The sequence below is a fragment of the Hetaerina americana genome, unplaced genomic scaffold (genome assembly GCF_022747635.1).
Source record: "Hetaerina americana unplaced genomic scaffold, ioHetAmer1.1.p SCAF_3, whole genome shotgun sequence".
NCBI lineage: Eukaryota > Metazoa > Arthropoda > Insecta > Odonata > Calopterygidae > Hetaerina > Hetaerina americana.
The window spans coordinates 35,056,577-35,079,578 of NW_027286874.1; the positions used below are offsets into that span (position 1 = coordinate 35,056,577).

Below are 23,002 nucleotides of genomic sequence, written 5' to 3' on the forward strand. Positions count from 1 at the left end.
CGAAAAAATAAGCGATGCTTTCATTTCATCCGCGCTCCGTATCAACAGCGAGAAGGAAAAGGGAATATGACGAAGTGAAATATTTGTCAATCATTAAAAATCGCCTAGAAGAAGGGGATTAGAGAAGAGTATTGTTATAATAACAATCTTACCAGAATTGGCGACTGTCAGAGCGGGAGGGAAGAGAATCAATAAAAAGAGCGCAGATCTCATCTCCTCTCCCGAAGCCCCTTCCACATCCCCTTCTCCCTGCCACTTCCTCACTCACCCAATCTTACAAGGTTTCCGTTTTTTCCTTCCTTCACCCCCTCCGGGTTCCTCGTCGTCTCCTGACGTCCCTCGGGGGGATCCTAACTCTGCATTCCGAACCCCTCCCTCTCTCTCCGTCTCCACTCTTTTTTTTTCTTCCTTCTCACTCATTCTCACAAAAACATGCTCACGCAGACTACTTTTATCCCCTCCTTCATCATCACTTATTATAAAAAATGGGAAACAACTTTCATATCAAGTTACCAAGGGATTCATTCGATTGTTTGCTTGCCTGATTGTTTATTGTTTCCAAACTACTTTTGCGGCATGTTTAAGTTAATTGATTTAGGAAAGTTCCTCCCTTACGTGGTCTTTCCCTTCCCTCTTCTACTTCGTCGTTTTTATTACATATATTTTTCCCTTTACTCCTGATATTCCCCTCTTAACTCAACTTCCTTTCTATTTTTTTCTCTTCGATGGGTCGCCCGCCCACTTCCCGGCGTCGATTCCGTACCCAATCCCACACCCACCTTTCACGCCTAACCTCCAACCCACACCACTGCTTCTTTCTCACCACTCCAACCCCCCAAAATCCTTCCCCCGAGGCCCCAACGACTATTTCTTCGCCGCCTTCCCCACCTTCTCTCTCTCACTCAACTTCTCGGAAACCTCCCATCTTATGTCTCCAACTATTATTCTCCGTTCCCCACCACCCAACCATATCCATCTTTCACTTTCCCACAACTTCCCTTCTTATGGGCGAGGAGTTCCCTTCCGCATATTTCTCTCTTCTATCCTCCGCCCCCACCGCGCCATCGCTCCTTCTTCCTGAGCCGCACACACCGCGTCACCGTCACCTCACTCTCTCCAATCCCCATCCCACACCACTCAAACCGTCACTTCCTCGGTAAATCTGTTCTTGTCATCCAGGTCTATCACGATAGCGTGTGTCCTCGCGTGGCCGGAACGTAAATCGTTTCCCTGCCTCCGGCTTCCTCCGCCCCTGCCGCCGCCCCCATCTCCAGCAGCCCCCCCATCCCCGCCGCTCGACCCCACCTCGCCTCCGGACCCCGCCGCCCCGTCCCCCTCCGGCCGTGCCCCACCCCGCCGTCTCCTCTTGCGCACCGCCCCGCCCGACCACTCGTCTCCCCCGCCGCTCCACGGAGCGCGGTGGGGCGGGGTCGCCGCCTCATCCACCTCCTTCTTCTTCCGCCTCCAGCGCATTTTCTTCTTGCTCCCCACTTTGCCTTCGCCGTCGTCCGCCTCGCCCTCCTCCGCTACGCCGTTGTGGGCCGCCGACTCCTGCTTCCCTCCCCCTTTCCTTCGCCTCCTCGATTCCTCCTCCTCCGTACCCTCATCCCCCTCCTCCTTGTTCCCTACAACCACCACTACCACCTTCTCTCCCTCCTCCGACTCATTTCCCCTTTTGCTCCCATTCCCCTCTTGGCCAATCTTGCTTGCCGCCCCGCCTTCCCCCACCTCGTCCTCCTCGCCCAGGGCAGCGCCGTCGACGCCACCGACAGCCTCCAGCACTAGGGCGAGTTTGCAGGCCAGTGGGGCGGTCGCCTTTTCGTCTCTCCCGGAGAGCTTGGAGCAAAGGGAGTGTATCTGCTGGACGATGCCTTTCCATTCCTCCTAAGTGCCACGAATGAGAAGAAGAGAAAATTATAATGAGCGAATTGCAGTATTTATGTATTTATATTATATATATATACATACATATATACATATACATATATATATATATATATATATATATATATATATATATATATATAAATATATATATATATATATATATATATATATATACACTCACACGAGTACATACACACACACATATAATTGCATTTTTTGCTATGTGTACACACACACACACACACACACACACACATATATATATATATATATATATATATATATATATATATATATATATATATATATATATATATATATATATATATATGTGTGTGTGTGTGTGTGTGTGTGTGTGTGTGTGTGTGTGTGTATTTTATATGCATGCATGAGAAGAGAAAGAGATAGGAGGATATTGCATTTTTATAGCCACTTCGGTTAAAAATCGGGAAACACGAAAAGGAAAAGTAGGGTGAAGTGCCAATATTGGTTTAGGAAATATCATGAACTTTGAAGGAGGGAATCGAGTCCCATGCCGTGTTTGCCTAAAACAAGACCACGCGCCGGAACAAATTTCCCAAAATCATTCCCGATCCCGGGGTCGAAGAAGGAACGAGGAATTGGAGAATGGGGTTTAGGTGAGGCGGGAGGGTGGGTAAAGGTGTGGGCCACGAAAACTCACACACTCGCTCACGTGCCCAGCTAACCCACGGATAAATGCGAACGTCACGCGAGGAGGAGCAAGGGCCGCTTAGGGGGTATAGCGGGCGGAGGGGGAGGAGGAGGGTTGGAGGAAGTCAAGAGCGTTGGGGGTCGATGGAGAGATTGAATGGACTCGAGCGATGCAGCGACTCTCATTCAATTGCGGCGATGCGAGAGGAACATGTAGCCGCTGCACGTTATCGCAAAATTCGTCGAAAGGGACTGCCGAACGTTTTATTGCTCGAGGGAGCCGTTTTCATTCCATCACCGCGGACTCCTGCACCTTGGGGACGGGGGAGGGCGTCTATGGTGGGCGAGGTATCATGACCGACAAAAAATTCACGTATAAATGAATCGAAAAGAGATTCAGCTGCTGGACAGGGTTTTCACACCCCGCCATTGAATCTCTTGTCGAATCAAATGATTTGCGAAGGCGTCGCCGAAGGTGGGGATGGAGAGAAAAATGGGCAGGGAAAATCTGCGCATTACTATACTTATTTTCCAAACCGATTGTAGGCTGATAATTTGTTCTAATTTGAGTGACGTGAAGTCATTCTCAATACATTTTCGTGCTCACCTTTTTGTTTATAAACTGAAGTTTTTACAGTAGTTTATGCAATCACTGATACAAAATGTGTGTATGTGAGTTCATGCTAGGGATATATCCTACTAAGTTTACCTTCTTTCCATAAATCGTCTTCAAAGGAGCAATGCTGGACTCGGGGTCGTTCCAATTGATGTCGAGATATCAGTAAGGATAGAGAAAAATAAAGACCTCTCCTCTCCGAAAGGAGGCATAATGGTGTGTGCCTCCGCCTACGGAGAACCCCTGTGGCTCTCCCCGCCCCAGATTCAATGAGTGCTGCAGACGTTCGTGAAAGGAGAACGAACTATAATTTGGAAACCGCGAAACATAGCGTAGGGGTGAGTGTGAGACCATTCGAGTCGATGAATTAACTCGTCTAAATCTGGAAGCTGCCTTCCCTCCAGCTCAGAGGATGATGAGTGGGGAGGGGGGAATTTCTTTTTGGAGAACGAGCCGCAATTTCAAATTGTTGGGCGTGGTTCTTACTCCTCCCGTTTCAGGAGTTGGACGGATGGGGAGGTCAAACATATCCCCTTTCAAAGGTCAGGAGAACTTTTTTTTACCGGAATCACTCCGTGATATTTAAATCTGAGCGACCCTTAAAAACTTATAGCGCGCTGTCTTCTGAAAGGCAGTTCGTCGGAATTTATTTAAGAGCGAAGCGGCATGAAGGGGGTTGAGCGTGGGGCGAAGGGGAAAGAGGAAAAGCGAATAAAGTTAGAAGGAAAGATTAAAGAGGTGAAGAGATGGTAGGGGATATATTATTGGAATTATTTTATAATTTTTCCCTTTTCCAAACACGCGTCATCATCAACCAACAAGGTCGACCGCTCAGCGTCGTCTATTCAAGCAATTTGAACGGAGTTTTCCTTCTTTTCCGACTGTCCCCAACAGTCCGAGCATGGATGGGCCCTGGAATCGGTCCAGCCCTGTCAACAGGGTGGCGGTAGGGAGGTTCCTGAGTATGAAATGAAAAATAATGGGGAAGAGGGATTTTTTTAATCAAGGTTTTGCCGTTTTGGTGGTGTGTAGAGTAATGGTGGAGGGGGAGGTGAAAGAGTTGTCGAAGAACTTGAAAGAATTGGGTCGTCCACGGCCGAAAAACAACCGAAAATAATCCCGGCGGACGAAATAAAAAACGAGCAGCGGGGACCGTATGCAGAGTGAGAGGGAGAGGTGAGGAGGTATCCAGGCCGACGTGGCCTCAGGCGAAATAATCGACCGCAGTGTTGGCGAAGGTGCTCCGACCAGAAAAAAAGAATTTGGAGAAGAAATCTCTCCTCTCTCTTTCTCCTCCATGTCTTTATCTCTCTCGGTATATGGGAGTGAAATATACATATCAAGGACCTCTTTACACTGACGAGATTAGGTCGTAATCCAGAAAAAGTTTTTGCCGGATGGGCATGATGTAAAATTGCATCTTGCGCCACGGGGTTCCCCGGGCTGCTCTGGGGAGATGATTATATTAATGCAGGCCTCTCCGGTAGGGAAGAGGGGGAGGAAAAGACAGGGAGGGAGGAGAGACAGTGAGTGTGAGGGAGGGCGAGAAGTAGGAAAAAGGAAGGGAAGACAGTATCAGAGAGAAGAAAGGAGAAAGAGGGAAGAAGAGAGCGAGTGAGGACAAGAGGGGGAGCAGAGGGAGGAGAAAGAGGGAGAATGAAAGAGATTGAGAGAGATAAGAAGAGACTGAGAAAGAGAGAGATGGAGGTAATTAACCATGATAGAGAGAAGAGAAGAGGAGAGACAGAAAGAAAGAGAGAAAAATGGAGAAATATGAAAGAGAGGGAGAGAGATAATTAACCAATTCCGCGACCATGGTCGGCTCTAAACCCGGGCGTACTCGACACGCGGTTTTTGTGAACCAACTTGCCATTTTTTACCCACAAAGGGTTCGTTATGGATATTAAGGCCTGCAAGGTGATACGATAGACAGGTGAGTGGGCAGAATATGGCGTTATTAAAAGAAAAACTCGTTTATTGTCCAACGTAAAGAGAAACAATGCTGGAGCTGTTGGAAAAAAACGAGTAAATCTGGGAAGTCAGACGTTAGCAATTTTATGTTCTCTTCCACGCTCGCTCATGCCGTCCGAGGTTTAATTCCCTGCTGTCCGATGGCTGTTTCCTTTATAATGCTAACAGTTCCTAGTCGCTCCCAAAATGAAAAGATATGAACACCATTATATCTTAGTTTTAAATGCATGCTCTCAATATTTAGAAAGTTTCGCCGGGCTCTTTTAATAGTGACCCTTAATTATTTCAGTGACCGTAGTTATACCTAGAATGTAGCTCTGATACAATGACCAAACTTTTTATTGAATATTATAACAATGGTCTAATGACAAGTTGGTAGTATGATGTCTACAAATGAAATAATAGTTAAAAAACTTGCGTCCTCGTCCTTTGGTCCTTATTTGCATTCCGGTCAGACCTTGATTTGCGTATCCCTTTTCTCTAAATAAGTATTGTGTGGCGTGTTAAACTAGCTATTGTATTGTTACATGTAAACTGCAAGATTGAAAATACTGAAAAGAAGGCAAATTAATGACATGAAATTTTTCAAACTTAAATAAATATGCATGTTCATTCAATTTCTAACATGTACGATGTTATCGACAGTTTCAATGTGAGCGCCACGAGCACTGGTTTGCCGAGTCCAGGCGCACAATTTGATTGAGTATTAGCTGCAGTTGCGAGCGAGTGAGATTACGAACGAGTTTATGGAGCACAGGATGTTTAAGTGGATGAGCTAGCTGAATTAAGGAAACACAAATACCCGCGAGGCATATATTTCAGCAAATCAAATCTATTTGCCACAAAACGTGCATTGAAATACAGGAAGCAATTCAAACGAAAATCGAAAAGATACGTCAGTGATTTAATACGAAGACGGATAGCGAAGAAACTGCATCATGCGTATTATTCGGTAGTAAGTTCGACAATAGCATACGAATAGACTCCATAGAGCTGCCTCAAAAGGAAGTGTTTCGGGACCCCTTTGCCTCGGATTACGATAATCTTCATAAACTGTGTAAACTGAAAATTAAATGCTGACAAAAAATTAAACTGGAAGATTAAAAGTTATATTTATATCCCGTTAAATTTAAAATTTGGAGCTCCTGATGACCTGGCCGTGACCACAGTATGAAGTGTGATTATAACGTATGCATTTAGGCATTGAGCAGAATCAAAGGAATGGAATAGGAATGAAAAATATAGCTCAGGAGTTAATCAAAGAATCAGTGGTGATCATGCTTTTAACATATTGGCAGTGGTAGAGCTATGACCTTACATACTGCAACTTTCCGTTTCTTTCTTTGCTAGCTAGAATACCACCGATACAAATTGCATGTATTTTTATTTAAAAACTCTCACTAAGAGCTGAGATAAGCCATTACCTCTAACAAGTTATAACATCATAAACCCCACTTAGCCATTCGACAAATTGCCTCAAATGACTCCATTAGATAAAGCGCCCTCCCACCTTAACGGAATGTTCAGCCAAGCTCCCGTCGTTCTGGCGTGACGCTGATATCACGCCCTCCGTTGTGCTCCCTTAATGAGACGCCCTGCAGTGCACCATTCATTAAGTATTCCCTGCCCCCCCCCCTGACTTCTCGCGCAGCCCGAGAATACTGCAGTAGGCGTTGTCAAACCATACATGTGCGATAATCCCTTGTCGTTTATAGAGACGCTTGCGATTTCCTTTGACTGTGGCTCGTAGGCAGTGGAAGTCATTCAATCTGAGAATAGTGGCCTTCTATTTGTGTACTTAGTGACATCATCACATAATGAACGGTGCTATCCTTATGCTTCTATATCCTGCATCTATGGTCATATAATCTTTGCCACATAAAATATCAATCTATTTTATTATGCTTTAAATTTATATTATCATTGATTTGCTTCAATTATTTTGAATATTATTATTTTTCTATTCATTATAAATCTATTCATCTATCATTATGCTAATATATTTCGTTTAAAGATGCAGAGAAAGTTGTAGAATTAGTAAAGGAAAACAGTTCTCACGTAACTTAAGTATTGAAAGTGTGTAAAAAGAGATTAAACTTCAAGAAAGGATTTCGGTTACATACTCAATGCCTGTGATGAGATTCATAACGTATTATTATGTGCGATATTACTTCTCTATTTATTCTATTTCTATTCCTTTTTTGTTTGAAGTTTACTTCAGATCAAGGGGTGCGGCGTTAGTTATCAGTGAACATCTCCAATTATTTTTAATAAAGTGAAAATGAAAAATGGAATATTTAAATAATTCAAAAATAAAAAGTGGTATATATTAAATGGTACGGGAGTGTAAAAAGGCCGAAATATTCACGAAACATGAAAAGATTAAAGGAAAAAATTGGTATACTGCGCTTTGAAGACGATATTTCTGTGATGGAAAAGGGTTCTGAAGAGTACGTTTGTAAATATGAAGTAAAGAAGATTATCAGGGTAGAAAAAACTAACAAAGCTGATTCGGCAGGAACTAATAGTTTCGCAATTACTAAACCTAGAAATTAATAGAGGAAAGGAAATGGTAGTTTTTAATACGTAGAAAAGACAATGGAATATGTTTTACATTGCACTGGCAAATATTATAAGAAATAATTATCGAATGAGGAATCCAGCCGATATTTTTATTAAAATCAAGTTAATGCAAAATTTAGCTTAAAGTTTCTCCAAAGTTGACCATCAAAAGGTCACTGTTGTTTACAGTCATACTCTCTTATGATCAAATCTCACTTTTAGATGTTCGACCCTCTAGCAATAAAGGTTCAGTTGTTCAAACAATTTTAAATGGCTGCAATAAATTTAGGTCTAGTGATGACTTTTGATGAGGTAACATTAATCAAATAGGACGTCAAATGATGATATGAAATCCTACGTCCGAGGAATAACATCTGCCAGAGATAGATATTGCAGTATGTCCATTTTTTAGCAGTGTGTAGAGATCTATTGATCAGGTAGACTTTGATTGCATATACTACTAAACTGTACATGCTTCAAACACAGTCAAGAGGATTTCACTATTATTCTGCTAGATTTGCAAATCGAACTGAACTCTAAAAATCCGACAAAAAAAGAGATATCTAAATTTTATAAACGATAAGAGCTTGCGGGGAATTTAAGGATTTGTGTAACTATGAAAAAAAGATCCTTCAAAGTAGTTACTTTGGGTGAAAGGGAGTAAGATTCAGACTGTATTATCCGAGGACAAGTTTCGTGGAAAAGGCACATTTCATGCAAAACTATTCATTCGGTCGGCGAACATTTTCACAAGACCAATACTTTTGGAAGTTAGTGGTTTATTTAACAATAAAATTTTTAACGCGAAACCAGTAATTACGAAATAGTTTTCATTGAAAAAAAATAAAAAAAACTAGTGGAGGGGGAAAAAGGAGCACTGGGTATCTCGTATTATCACCTAAGTCAGGAGGGTCTTGTTGGGAATAATTTTTTGTAGAGAATAAAAAAAGGGAGATTTTCTCTTTCGTAATTGCTTGTGACACAGCACACAATGTTAATCCACCTCGAAGGGCTGACTGGTACTCATTAAAACGGAAGGGGCTTTTTGTTTTGATATAAGAGTGGATTGAATGGGTGACGTTTTTGGATGAGAAGAAGTGATTTTCACTTCGCTGAATAAGTTGAAGACATAACGCTGGATACCTCCATCTTTACGATACCCCTAGGTAGCCGCAAGGGCGCAAGGCGGGATGTTTTGGGAAGCCAGCTGTAAAAAGTGATGACGTCTCTGCAAAAGGTAGATATATTTTAATAGCTCTTATGTTCCTCTTTTTGTGACATATTCCTATATTGTGAAAGGGGAAATTTTCCAGGGATGTTTCTGTTCGACAGTCGGTCTAATTTTTTTTCAACTACTACTTACTGATCTGTTTATAAGACCATCATTTAATCCAGTGCCAAGTCTTCATGAACTCTCACCCTGGGCTTAGTACTAAATATTTGACACGTTGTGTTCTTCCCTTGTGTTATTTCTTTAATTGGTTGGATTTGCTTTATTTTCACTTGTGAAAGCAATGAAATTTATATGGAAGGAAGTTAGAATTTAATTTTCGTGAACCTTCTCTCCGTATCACGCGATCTCATCTCAAGCGGTCGCAAACCTCGTGCTTGTTTTGAATGGCTAATTACAGCTCCTACCTGTAATCCGTGGATCGCATATTTACTTTCTCTTTTGCGATTCATAATAGAAACAAACATTCAACAAGAATCCGCTGAGGCGGCCGTCAATGGTTGCGAGATATTTTTAGGAATCCATTTCATTGATATCCGAAAATGAATGATATGACAGGCCTATGCGATTCGATTAAATGGATACCCAAAGAAAACTTTGAATTTCTTGAGATACTCCTGTTATTGGACCGAGGGTCTCAATATGGATAAACTTAATCTTTCACGAGTACGCCGTACTTCCTGCTTCGAGGTGTGCAATGCAGTTTAGCGTAGAGGTGTGGACGATAAAATATTGCAAAAAAAGAAAGCGCTGGTGGTATTTCATAGATGTTCAAAAATAGCGGGCTCGAACGGAGTGACAGCCGTCAAGGTTGAATGAATGGAAATTTTGAATACGGTCCAATGAAGGCCAATCTCTTTCCTGCCTGAAAAAGACGAATATGGATGGCCTCTTCCCATTTCGTTGGATGAGGATCGGAGGAGGGAGAAATCCAATGATGGGACCATTGGGAGATTAAAAAGTTGGGAGTCTTATTGACAAAACGTTATCGGCAACAGTATGTCGTGGTTCGCGAGGCACGGGCTTAGGGGTCCGAAAACCTGGGAAGAGAAAAAAATTGGAAGCTAGGTACGCTTATATTGCACAAATGATGAGAGAGGAGAATCGGGGAAGGATAATTAGGGGAGTTTTGAAATACAGCGGTGAATGGGAGTAGGGGTAGTCTTGCAGTTCCCCACAAAAGATGAGGGAATGAGCTGGAACCATGGTAATAGCAGAGCGATATTATCCTTGTGCTTGACACTTGAATACGAAGAAAGATATATTTCCTTTATTTTATAAAAACGTGGAAGTAAAAAAAGTTTTATCGGGAACTCTGATAAGAAAAAGAGGAAACATAAAGGTCGAGTCATATCCAGAATTCGGAATTGTACCTTGGTGGACAAGTGTGGCGAATAAGAAATAAATGGCTAGAATTAAGTTGATTCAAATATTCACCTAGTTAACCTGATTATCTAAAAATTTACTTTTTAAGAACATTTTACTCTAATCTACATGTATATGAACAATATTTGACTGAATACGAAAGTTGAAAATGAGAGGCAAATTATAAATGTTTTTAAAAATCTGTCTCCCGTTGGCGTTACTTCGTCGATTCTGCTTACCTGTATTAAGGTCGAATCTTGGATTTTCCTATGCTTATTCAGTTTATTAGATTTGATTCATGATTAATGGTTTTGATGTGCTAATAAATATTATAAGCGAGCAAAATGTTTGGTTAACATCACTCAATTATTTGTCCAAAGCAACTCCACCAATATGAGACGTAATTCGTAATTTTGGAAACTAATTATGCAAAATTATTTTAACTCATAAATATTAAATGAAACTACTTTCTTTTTCTATTAAGAGACATTTATGGGTTTATTATTCTAACACATTATTTTAAAAATTTCAAGAAACTAACTGATATAAGATTAGACGAAAAATCTTCTTATAATATTTGTAACATTTTTCATGTTAATAAAATAAGATCAAGCTTTTTAAGTTGAAATTTAATCTTCTTAAGATGAATTGAGCCACTTTATTATGCATCGCTTGTTCCTTTGATGTCCTGGTGTTGAGCTTCAGGCATAGAGAAAAACGCAAAATGTAAGCATTTCGTCCAATGGGTTGACCTTGGGTGACAGAAACTTAATAACGAATTGTTTCGCTGACGAAGGTGAGTTCAATTTGTTTATTTTACCTAAAAGAAAGCTTAGGCGTATTTCGTATATTTTTGGCACTGGCAAAGATGGAGGCATGACTTTTAAGTGACATAGCCAAGAAAATATTTAACAGTGATATCATCAAGGGACCTTTAGTATGCTTCGTCGCATTGCAAATGTTTTTAAATCGGGGCTATAAATACATTTTTTCCCTACATTGGACAAGTAACGGATGAGTCTGGTCCACAATGCGAGACCACTGAGACACACTACTTTCAGTCTCCGGATAGTAATTGAAATCAACATTTTTTCCGCCTCAGCAAGGGCCGTCCGTGTCGAGGCTGTGACGTCGGTCGTATGAAAGACTGGGGAAACATATTATCCCATCGCGCCTTTCCATCCCTGAGAGTCAGAAAGACGACAGAGAGAGAGAGAGAGAGAGAGAGAGAGTGAGACACGCCTGGACCCGGGTGGAGATTGAGCCGGGATGAGAGTCCCCTGCCCCGACTCCCGTATCCTCCGTCACCCGCGAACAGGGAAGCCGGCGTTGCCCACAAAGACCTCGGCTCCGGGGAAGGGACCGCACCGCGACGGGAAAATTTTCCGACGAACTTTATTGGTCGGCACGAGCCAGGACGATAAGTTAGCGGAATTTTGCCGCCGCTAGAACAAGGAAGGCTGCTTGGTGGGAGGAGGTTGTGTTCGGGAATGAGTTTTGGTTGGCAGAAGGGAGGGCATAGTAGTGGATGGAGGTGGTGGGAGTATTTGGAGGAGGGAACCTCTCCCCTTCGGCGGTGATTTTCGTACAGTGGAAAGGTGCGAAACGAGTTATCGATCACCGTCCTTCCCAGGCCATGCGTGGCGGCAAGCGCGAAATCAATTGAGTGGCAAGAGAGGGAGAGAAAGAGGGAGAGAGAGCCGTGCTTTATTTGCCCGAGCGACATGGTGGCAGCGGTACATCCGACGTAATGCTTTTGCTAATGAGCTCCGCAATGCACGTGTCAATTGGGGGAATCGATGAGTGAGGGTGGAGAGGAACGACCGTAGTTGGCGAAGAGAGAGGCAGGGACGGATGCTTGGAATTAATGGAGTGCGGAAGCTTCCGCTCACAAGTCCCCCGTGGACCGCGTGAATGGCGGGAATTTCGATGAGAATAATTAGTTATCCGCCTGTACTCATGAGATTGGTTTCTGCCTACATCCGAACGGCCTACCTCAAAGTCGGCGAGCGTATTTCACTTTTATTTTTATCGGATTTGACAACACTCTGCGGGAAGGCGAAATAAAGGCTTCTCTCTTCACTCGTGGATTTTCGCCCGCACGTTAATGCACGCAAGCGAGGCTTCTTGTGTGTCACCTCACATAGCGATTAGTTTGATTAAATTTTTGAATTGGAAGGTTCTGAATAAAAGGGATTTGGGGAAAACGCTGTACGGAAATCAAAATTCGTCTTTGGGAACACATGCATCGAAATGTCTCCCTTAGAAAACGAGGGTGGTTATTTGCCATTCCCTTCTGTACGAAAAGAAGACTAAAAGAGAGGTTTCAGTGTAGTTTGGCCTGCATTGAACGAGCCAAATCTACCCGTGAATTCTTTATATTTTTGCTCCATTTCCACTTAAGTGTTATAAATAAAATTTGGGACCTCCTCGGGAATTTATTTTGAGGCCTTTCATCCCTATGTTCCATTAAAAGTAGTACTTGCGCTTAATGAGCAAGGGAGACTTAAGGGTATTGGGTCGATGTTTTTGGTTTGTACTGATTTCATTGAAATCTGTCAAACGTATTCATAAGAGATTTTGATGTGCATAGAATTTGGATGAGAATGAGCAAGTTTGTGGGGCTATTTGTGGAGTTACTCAAGGTTTTTCGAGACTTTGAATGCACAACCTCAAGATACATGTGATATTATTCTTTTGGACCAAGTGTTTTCCTGAGTTTCATTGAATGCTATTGTTAGATACTACAAATCATAAGGTTGTAATTTTTTGTAATCTTTACCAACGATATATCTTAATTATTTTCCCCGCATATAATCCCCGTTAGATGTTAAACAGTTGTGCCAACATTTCTTCCAATCCTAGAAGCACTTCAAAAAATTATTTTTGTGATCTTGTTCAGCTCCTCCGTCGATGCAGTCTTTATCTCGTTAATCGTAGCGTAGCGTCATCCTTTCATGGGCCTATTCAGTTTCAGGAACATTTAAAAGTCAATGGGGGCCAGATCTGGAGAATACGGTGGCTGTGGCATCATTATTGTGTTGCTTCTGGCCAAAAATTCGCGCACAAGTAACGATGTGTGAGCTGAGGTGGCGCAAAAGCCAATTCTTGTTCTTCCATAAATCCGGGAGTTTCTGGCGGATTGCTTCGCGCAAATTGCATAACTTGCAGGTAATATTCCTTATTTACCGTTCTACCCTGTGACAAGAACTCATGACGCACCACGCCCCTGCAATCGAAGAAAACTGTAAGCAAAACTTTCACGTTCGACCGAACTTTTTTCGGTCTTGGGTCCTGCTGCAACTGTGAATTGGGAGGATTGACCTTTAGTTTCCACGTGGTAACCATAAACCCATGATTCCTCACCAGTTATGACCCTCTGGAGCAAATTTGGGACATCGCGGAAACCTCATTAGCAATGTTAATACGTTGTTCTTTTTGTCGAAATTGAACAATTTTAGTATGAATTCCGCGGCGACCCGTGTCATACCCAAATTATTGGTAAAAATCAAATGGCATGAGCCAATCGATATATTTAGGTCCTCAGAAACTTCTCTGATGTTGATTTGACGATAGGCAAATATTATTTTCTTCACTTCATAAATGTTTTAGTCTGTTGTTGACGTGCTCGGGCGTCCGGCACGCTCTTCGTCGTTCACATCTTCTCGGACCTCTGAGAACATTTTGTACCACCGATAAACGTAGCTTCGGTCGAAGGAACCCCCTAACTAGCCACATTCAACATTCGGAATATGACCGAGCACTTAATTTTGTTTTTCACTCAAACTTTGTTTTAGATTTTTTCATCCATTTTTTGGAACAGGCAAAAATCGAAGACATTTAAAAACACGTCGAAGAAAAACAGCTGTCAACAATTAATTGATCATGCAAAATGGCCGAAATTTTCGGCATAAGTGAAAGACATAAGTACCAACATAATGCCACAAAAAATAAGAAATCAAATATACCTAACCCGCGGTAATTCAAAATTCGCGATACTGTTTGAATCGTTACTAAATCCTTGTCATTTACCTTCTTATAAGTTTCGTTCATTGACGAGGAGTTTCCTCATCATACTCCTTCATTGGTCTCTTTCTGTCCTTAAGATCTCCAGTATTCCCTATCATTGCTGACACTAAGAGAGACTGGATTAATAATTTTAAAGTTTCTGGGCACATTTTCTGGCGCACCAAATCTTAGATAATATATTCGTCAAAATGTAATGAGTTCACTATATTGTACCAAACAATTTTGATTTCGTTGACTGCGTCAGCCGAATGCTATCCAGCATTTAAATGAAGTTATTATTTGATAATATTAGTTTCATTCGAAAGACCCTTTTAAAATACCATTAAATGCCTTATTTACACATCTCATAGGAATGACTAAATCATTGTCATAAGTAAGCGCAAGGAAAAAACTAGCCCTTTAGTAGTCGAACTCTGGATCGAAGGGATCACTTTTTTCAATGTTTTAAATAATTTTCATAAGGACTGCATAGTGTTCAAAAGTTTCTTCAACTTTTGCAATTACTGAAATGCGGTAATCTCCTGGACTGAGCTTCGTGCTCAAGAACTATACATAAACGAATAAAAAGACACGCAATTCACAGATAAGACTCAGACTTTCCCGGAGGAGTATGTTTGAAAAGAAGAGGACGTGAGGAGCATAGAGATCCTCTGATTTCATTTAAAGGAAAATGGGAATTGGGAAAGGCTGGAATCTTTTTCTTCCTCTTATTTTTAGGCACGCACGTAGTAGGTCCGAGGAAGTAGGGGTTCAATTGAAGGAAATTAGACCTTTTAATCGATTCGCAGCGCCTCTGCAAAAATTAAAGTGTGGAAACATGATAGATGTTAAGGCAAAAAAAAATAAATTTGAGCTGTTAAAAAAACATAATTTCTTAAAATTGAATTTTTTTAATCGTGCTAATAGGAAAATTCTAAAAGTTAACAAGTATGAAGACAGCCTACTGAAACTTGATTGAACATTGGCTTAGAGTAATTGTGTGTGAGTGAGAGTGTTTAGGCGTATTTATAATTCTTATTCCCCAAAATCTTCGGCAATTTCTTAGATGAGGAGTCCTAGACTTTCCCCCTTTACGTAATAATAAAAATATTCTGTATCTTATGACTGGAACTTGGATCACATCACATGCATTCTAACAGGTTCAATATGAAAATTCAAGTTAATCATTGAATCCCATTTTTTAATATCTTAAAAAATTGTAGAAGTTATCATTGTAAATAATATGTGATGTCTGTTTCTTGACATTAGAAAATATATTTACACGAAGCCAGCATAGCTTTATAAAAAGTAATTCATATGAACTCACTTGGGGAGGACATAAATACAAATGGTGGATAGTAAAGTGGCGGATACTAAATTAGATTTACATTTTAATTAAACTTAAATAAAATAATCATGGCGGTGATGGCGACAGACAGTTAAAAACGAGCGTGATTACCGATTCCTCACCGAATCAACGAAATAAAAGCTCCGAGCTACTTTTTCATTCATACAAATTATTATTCTCAGAAATAAAAGGCCAAGCCAATCTCATTCGTAAAGCTGCCACGTATTTCGGGAACAACCGGCCTTAGAGCTCACTGGTATCCTATGATGAGCCAAGAGTGCGACAAGATTCGGTACAGTGAGGGAAATTAGATAACTGCTGCCATGTGTAAGAGATGCCATTCTCTTCTCCAGTTAGAAGTTGTACTCGTATAATGAGATTCGACATACCCGTGGATGGCTACGTAGGAAAGCAGAGGAGCATTTCATTTAATTGCCGGGGCAAAAGATGCTCCTCGATGATGCTAAGAGTTAGGCAAAAATTGGGTTATATTATTCTCGTGTGATTAGAAAGCAATCGAGATAGCCAAACGGCTATCTAGTTGGAATAGGGAAGGTGACCATCTTTTCAACTGTGCACGTGTGGAAAAGACAAATCCGCTCCAATTATTATTAACGTACAGCTTATATTTCTCAAAATTATTGTCAAAACTGGTCATCAGCCTTCGGAACGATATACAAGTACATATGGAGACTACAAGTAAAAAACTCTTCAGTCAGCTCTTGTCAAAATTCTCAGCAGAAAGAACGAAGCGTAATATTTTGAAGATGTGCACTGCAGGAACTCCAGAAGGTTTAGCGTAATCAGCGAAAACCAGTGTGGACTACATTTATAGCGTAAGGTACAAAACGATATAGCGAAATACTGTTGACTTCAGCTTGGACTTGGAAAAACATCTGTCCTTGTGGGACTATTATTAAGGATTCTATGAGAACTTGAAGCAATGATGTAAAGCATCCGTCCTTAGTGGACATGTTTATGCAAACAAGCCGACGTAGACAAATAAACGGGGGACTTTCCTCCTGAAATTTCATTCCAACGTTGCATCTTCTTCTTGTATTCGAATGTTCTGCGTAAGAAGATAATCAGTGAGAAATCCTCCGCATATGACTGCACTTCTTAAACTAACGATTATTTTAGTCGTACCACACAGCCGCGGGCGTCGACCACTTTGTGGTCCCGCGTGAGGGTACCATAACACCCTTCTACCGGGATTACAAATACAGAAAACCATAGTATTCTTTCAGTCTGTTAATTATAACTTTAAATTCAAAGCGGTTCGAAAACGAAAGTTCATGCTATTTGGTTAATCAGAAAATTTATTTAATTAATTTGAAAGGTAATTCTTAAACCTTTATGAACTACTTGAAAAGCTTGAGTTTACTTCTGGCTTTTCGGAAATCTTTCAACCACTAGTTTGTTGCCTACGTTAGACTATTTTGGTGAACAGAGGTATCGCAGGAATGGTTCATGTGACCACGCGTTGGTTATCGTCACAACTTAAAATATAATGATGCAATATTTTGTAAATGATAAAAGTATAGGTTGATGGTAAAAATAAAAAAACACTGGGAAATGGTCTCCTTAAATTTAGGTACGTTCTTTAATTCTGAATTTAAAACCTTATGAAATCATCAATTTCATTTTCTTTCTAATCGAACTGTTTACTATCGGCGCACAAAGAAGCATCGCTGAACTTAAAGCATGGTTCATGCTGCCACAGGTCCTTCATAGACATATGCTCTACGGTATTTTGCGGAAAGTTCGAGAACTCTTCTCATGAATGAGCGCTCCTTCATCCATAATCGATTACTCGTACTCTTCTAGCCTCGCTTGAAGGGTAACATTTTTGGTGTGATGCAGAAGGTCCAATACAACTTAGAAATAAAGTTTGTGCTTCGAACAAAATGATGAAATTTTCGCTGTTGTAATTTTCTTACAATAATGCTATATTAATAATCTGAGAACTATGATACCAATTTGCGAACGCATCGACAGCTATGAGAGGGTTAATAGCTCAGTATTAATTTACATTTCAGGCCCTTACCTTATTCCAAAGAAACTGCGGGAGATGCCGCAACAGTAAATTTTAACGGAGTCATCCGCTAATGTGCATTTCAATTCAACAATTTCAGAGTGTAAAAATCATTCGCCTTGACTGGGATTCGAACCCAGATCCCTCATTATCCGGTCGAGTGCTTTAGCCACTTAAGCTACCGAGGCGTCCTCTTAAACTCTGAAATTTTGGGGCTTTTAAAGGAACAAGATGTTGTGACGAAATACCGTACATACAATGTCACAGGCATTCGTAGTCGTGCGCGAGGCGCCACAGTCCACGAGGTTAAAGCCAACTTTAAACACTTATGGTGTTTTCACTTTGACAAATTCCAAAGAAACTGCGGGAGATGCCGCAACAGTAACTTTTAACGGAGTCATCCGCTAATGTGCATTTCAATGCAACAATTTTTCTTGCGACAATCTTTCAATGCAACAAGTTTCTTTGGAATTTGTCAAAGTGAAAACACCATAAGTGTTTAAAGTTGGCTTTAACCTCGTGGACTGTGGCGCCTCGCGCACGACTACGAATGCCTGTGACATTGTATGTACGGTATTTCGTCACAACATCTTGTTCCTTTAAAAACCCCAAAATTTCAGAGTTTAAGAGGACGCCTCGGTAGCTTAAGTGGCTAAAGCACTCGACCGGATATTGAGGGATCTGGGTTCGAATCCCAGTCAAGGCGAATGATTTTTACACTCTGAAATTGTTGCATTCCCTTACCTTATGTTTATAGCTTCGGTTGTTTACGGTGAAATTGGTAACACAGTAGTGTTTCATGTTTGATCGCCGAAAGTTGTTTGTCTTGTTTGGTTGTCTTGTTTATTTACCTATTTCACTTTAGTTTAGCGCATATATGTTACTTTCAGAATCTGCTTAATAATTGGCTCTTCAATGAATGTGACGAGAGTTACGTACTTTCAAAATCTATGTTCTGTAATTTTTAGCCCGTCATTTAAGAGCTCTCGGCCTCGGTATTCAAAAATCGCGAGGGCCTAGCATTTTCACAATTACCAACCACGTGGAAAGGTAGGTTGCATTGCTTCGGGGTGTTTTTTTTTATTTGTGGTGCATTTTACGTTAGAGGAAAGTAATCACCATTTTCTTTTTATTTCTTGGGGGATTTTCAATGGCCATCAATCTCGACTTGGGGATAAACGACGAGTCGGATAAGGGTTGGGTGAGGATTAAACAGGGAAATAACTCACGGAGTTCGTTTGCTCGCTGGAGAATCTTTCGATGATTGGCGCTTGCAGAATCAGCTGGATATTGGTGACATTCTCATTTTATCGGAGCAGCAAGAGATAATGGGTGGTGTGGTGGAAGGCAAGGGTGCGGGGTTAGGGACAACATTTAAATATTTAAGGAAGGATCAAAAGAAGGAACAGGAGAAAGAAAGGGAGATACAAGGCCGTTCCAATGGCAAGGCTATCTTTTTCAGGCAAAGAATGATTACCAAAAGCACTAAGAACGATCGTTAAGAAGCGAGCTGGCAACAACTGTTCCTGACATTTCAAATTGTGTATTATATTTTTTCGGTAATACATTCAATTTCGAAATTTATATATTTTTCAAGACTCCTGAGTTTAAAGACTAGCTTTAGGTCATTTGAAAAATCAATGAATTAGTTCAACTTAAATTAATTTATTTGACAAGCATATTTGTAATCTACGGATATTACCCTTTGAAACAATAAGTAGTCTATGCCTATGCCCACAACTTCATTACTTGGCGGTAACGAGATGAATAAGTCGACTGATTCTCAGTAATAGCAACATTTTTATTTTGAAAACTTAGAAAAAAATATGCTTTGTAGATGAATTACAGCGAGTGGAATGACATACACGGTTTGTATAAAATGTTTCGGTAAAAGCTTAGGCCAAAAGATTTATTTCAAACATTGCTGCAATGGCTCAAAGTTCTTAAAAGTACATCCCTTGAACATCAACATATCAAATCAGTTGCGGTTTGGCTTTGCCAGTGGTTTCCACGACTCGAAGGCTTCCTGGTTGGCGGATTCCGGAAGGTCCCAGAGGGTAGGTGTACAAGCTTCTTTGACGGGACTTAGGGTTCTATGGTGGTGTCCTTTGATGGAGGATTACACTTTTGGGAATAGGAAATCGTTGTTTTCTGTTGTCCAAAAAGTCGGGGCTTCTTCAACACGTTGCGAAAGGTCTTTGCCAACAGACAATCGACTCTGCTTTTGGTCGTCCGTCAAGACCTTCGGGACGAGTTTAGCGAAAACTTTAAGCATCGCCAAATTTTCAGTGATAATGGTGTAAACTGTCACCTAATCAATGCCAATACAATCTGCAATCATGTGTAAACTCAACCGACGGTATGAATTCAGCACTTCACGCTCACGTTGTCCGTTCTTGACGTCGATGGCCGTCCAGCGCAGAGCTCGTCCTGCACACTCTCTCGGTCATCTTTGAAGAGCTTGTGCCGCGAAAAAACTGCAGTTTTTGACATGATTTTATACTTGAGCACTTGGCAAATCATGACCAACGTCTCCATACCCGATTTCCCCAGTCCAATACAAAATTTGACATATCGCTTTTCAATCGTTCGCTGAATTTTGGTCTTGAACCAAGTCACTTGACAGGGTGATAGGGGGAGAGAGAACCGGCTCCAAAGAAGGCGAAGACCATTTTATCTGCAGGCAAGGTCATGGCGTCGGTTTTCTGGGATACGCGTGGGATAATTATCTTTTACTATCTTGAAAAAGGAAAAACTATCAATGGCGAGTATTATGCAAACTTATTGCGATATTTGAGCGAAGAAAACAAGCAAAAGCAGCCGCATTTGGCTAAAAATAAAGTGTTATTTCATCAAGAAAATGCACCAGCTCACAAATCCGTTATTGCAATGGCGAAATTTCATGAATTAAAGTTTCAATTGCTACCTCATGCATCCTATTCGCGAGATTTAGCCCCCTCTGATTATTTTCTGTTTGCAAACTTGAAAACATGGCTCGCTGGTCAATGATTTTTCAACCATGAAGAAGTGATGTCGGCAGTTAATGGCTATTTTAAGGAGCAAAGCAGTTCTTATTTTAAAAAGGGTATCGAACTTATTGAACATTGTTGGGAAAAGTGTTTACAGCTGAAAGGAGATTATGGTGAAAAATAAATACATTTTTTCCTAAATTTTAGCGTTTTCTTTGTTGGGTCGGGTACTTCTGGAACTACCCTCGTATTTGATTTGCCGTTCGCTGTTTTCCACTTCGACCACCGCTCTACGGAATAGTCTTGCTAGATTGGTGGCTCCTATCGGCGACCGAATTCAATTCATTTAATCTCCCTCCTTCTTTATTATCCCTCCCTCCACCTCTCGGCTGCATCTTCCCAGTATTGAATTATTATCCTTATCTATTAAAGTCGTTACTCTCTCCTGTTGAAAAGTTTAAGGTGATACGATGGCCGTCAGATTTCATTCCCAAGAAACACTGTCAGTTTCTATGCATCCTTTAGAATAGTGGACTGGGGGAATGTGGTCCATGCAGGGTGTGTGCCGAGTGCCCAGCGTTAGGTTCCCTGGCTGGGGACGAGCCCTTTTGTTATTACGGTGCTTCCTCTGGGTCTTCTTTCGAGTATGATTTCCCCAGGGGCGTCCTGCCGTGCTAATGTCGCGCCTTCTTGTTATATACTGTGAGTATACCAAGGAAGGCCTCCATTGGAACCAGTAAGCTCTGTGTTGGTAGTCTCCGGATGCTGTCCTCCCGTGTTTCTCATCTCTTCTCCGTCTTCTTTGGTTCCCTTCCCACCTGTTTCCCGAACCAGTAGGTCCCTGCTTCGTTTAAAAATCAAAAATGATTGACTAAAATATTTAACAGTTGTGTTTGTATAGTAGTCAACTCCCGTAGAAGCAAATCTATTCGATTTTATTTACGCATTCATTGAATACCTAGCATAAAATTAATGCTACCATTTTTTTTCTTTTCAACCTTCCCATGATCCCTCTACGTGGCTGAAAAGCGAGTCACGATTCACATGAATTCCGAATGCGACGATTAAGGGAAACTATTGTGTGCGGCTATAAAATGTCACCATGAATAGAATAAACAAGAGAGCTGTATTATTTCACAATGATGGATATGCAAAATGTCTATTAACAAAATAAACGTGTACATTGGTGTCAAGCAACTTTGAATGACGTTTAAAATCGCATTGCAAGCAAGAATTGAAAGCATCATTTAGTGTGATATATTATTTTAGAGTAGTTTTGAACGGGCTGCTTCACGTCCATGACGATAATTAACTCTCACTCGTAAAGTGAGGTTAAATAGGGACGTTCTCAATTAACTTTTATTTAATTTCGCATAGATTTACCCATTGTATTTCGATAAAATACGGCCTAAATTTATTTATAATTTGATTTTGGCAAGCTATTTTTTACTCCCGTCGAGTATTCCTAATCACTGAGTAAATTATCATCATTATTATTTTTTTATCCTCATGCTTAAATTATGTATACTTTATGCATTGTTCTTTTTATATTGATTCTTATGTACACTCCTATTATATTTCATACATGCATTCTTTATATTTTACACGATCTTCCTTTTAATTTGAAAACCACAGAAAAGCTAATTTTGTGCAAATGAAACCCACTCGTATTCCTTCAGTGGTTACCTCCAAAAAATTGAACATGTATGCAGCGACAAGAGCGAGGTCTGATAAGGACACTCAGGATCAACCTTAACTTCCTTAATGGGTGAAGATTAATTATCGCCTTTAACACGAAGCCTTTGGTCTAATACCGCTCTGGAATGACATGTATATATTTTGAATGCGTAACAATGAAAACTCAATGTTTATATCATTGTGTGCGATTTTTATTCCTTGCTTTTTTGTCATATATTCTTAAGTTTGCATACAAATACGACTACATAACAAGTGCTTGCATTTAAATGACAAATATGTAGCAATTGCGGAAGGTGATACAATTTTGACCGAAATTGCAATCTATTCTCGATGAGTTCATAGTCGCCCATTAATGATTCGAAATCATGAACATTTGGTCATGTTTCGGGTCCCTCGTCGTGTTTTGCGTGTGTAAATGCAACAGGAAACAAATCACGACATTCCTTTTATGTTACAAAATTATTAACTGTGTGAAGCATCCAGAATGTGTGTTATTGTATTTGGTTTGTCGAAAGACTAGATCAGAGGAATACGCCCAGACAGTCCAACGGCCTATTTTTTCGAGTCCGTTGGTAATAATTTTAATTTTTGAGAAACCAAAACAAGTGTGATTCCTCTCTCCTGTCTATCTCTATTTAAA

At 40.7% G+C, this 23,002-nt stretch overlaps 1 protein-coding gene across 1 annotated transcript in view; it reads right to left on the reverse strand.

The window, feature by feature from the left end:
• Nucleotides 1–1,137: 1,137 nt before the first annotated feature.
• Nucleotides 1,138–23,002, reverse strand: part of LOC139689989 (uncharacterized) — a 335,109-nt gene continuing 313,244 nt past the window's right edge. The window contains exon 14 of the mRNA XM_071587153.1: nt 1,138–1,884. Within this exon, the coding sequence (XP_071443254.1) occupies nt 1,138–1,884 (747 nt within the window). The remainder of the gene's footprint in view (nt 1,885–23,002) is intronic.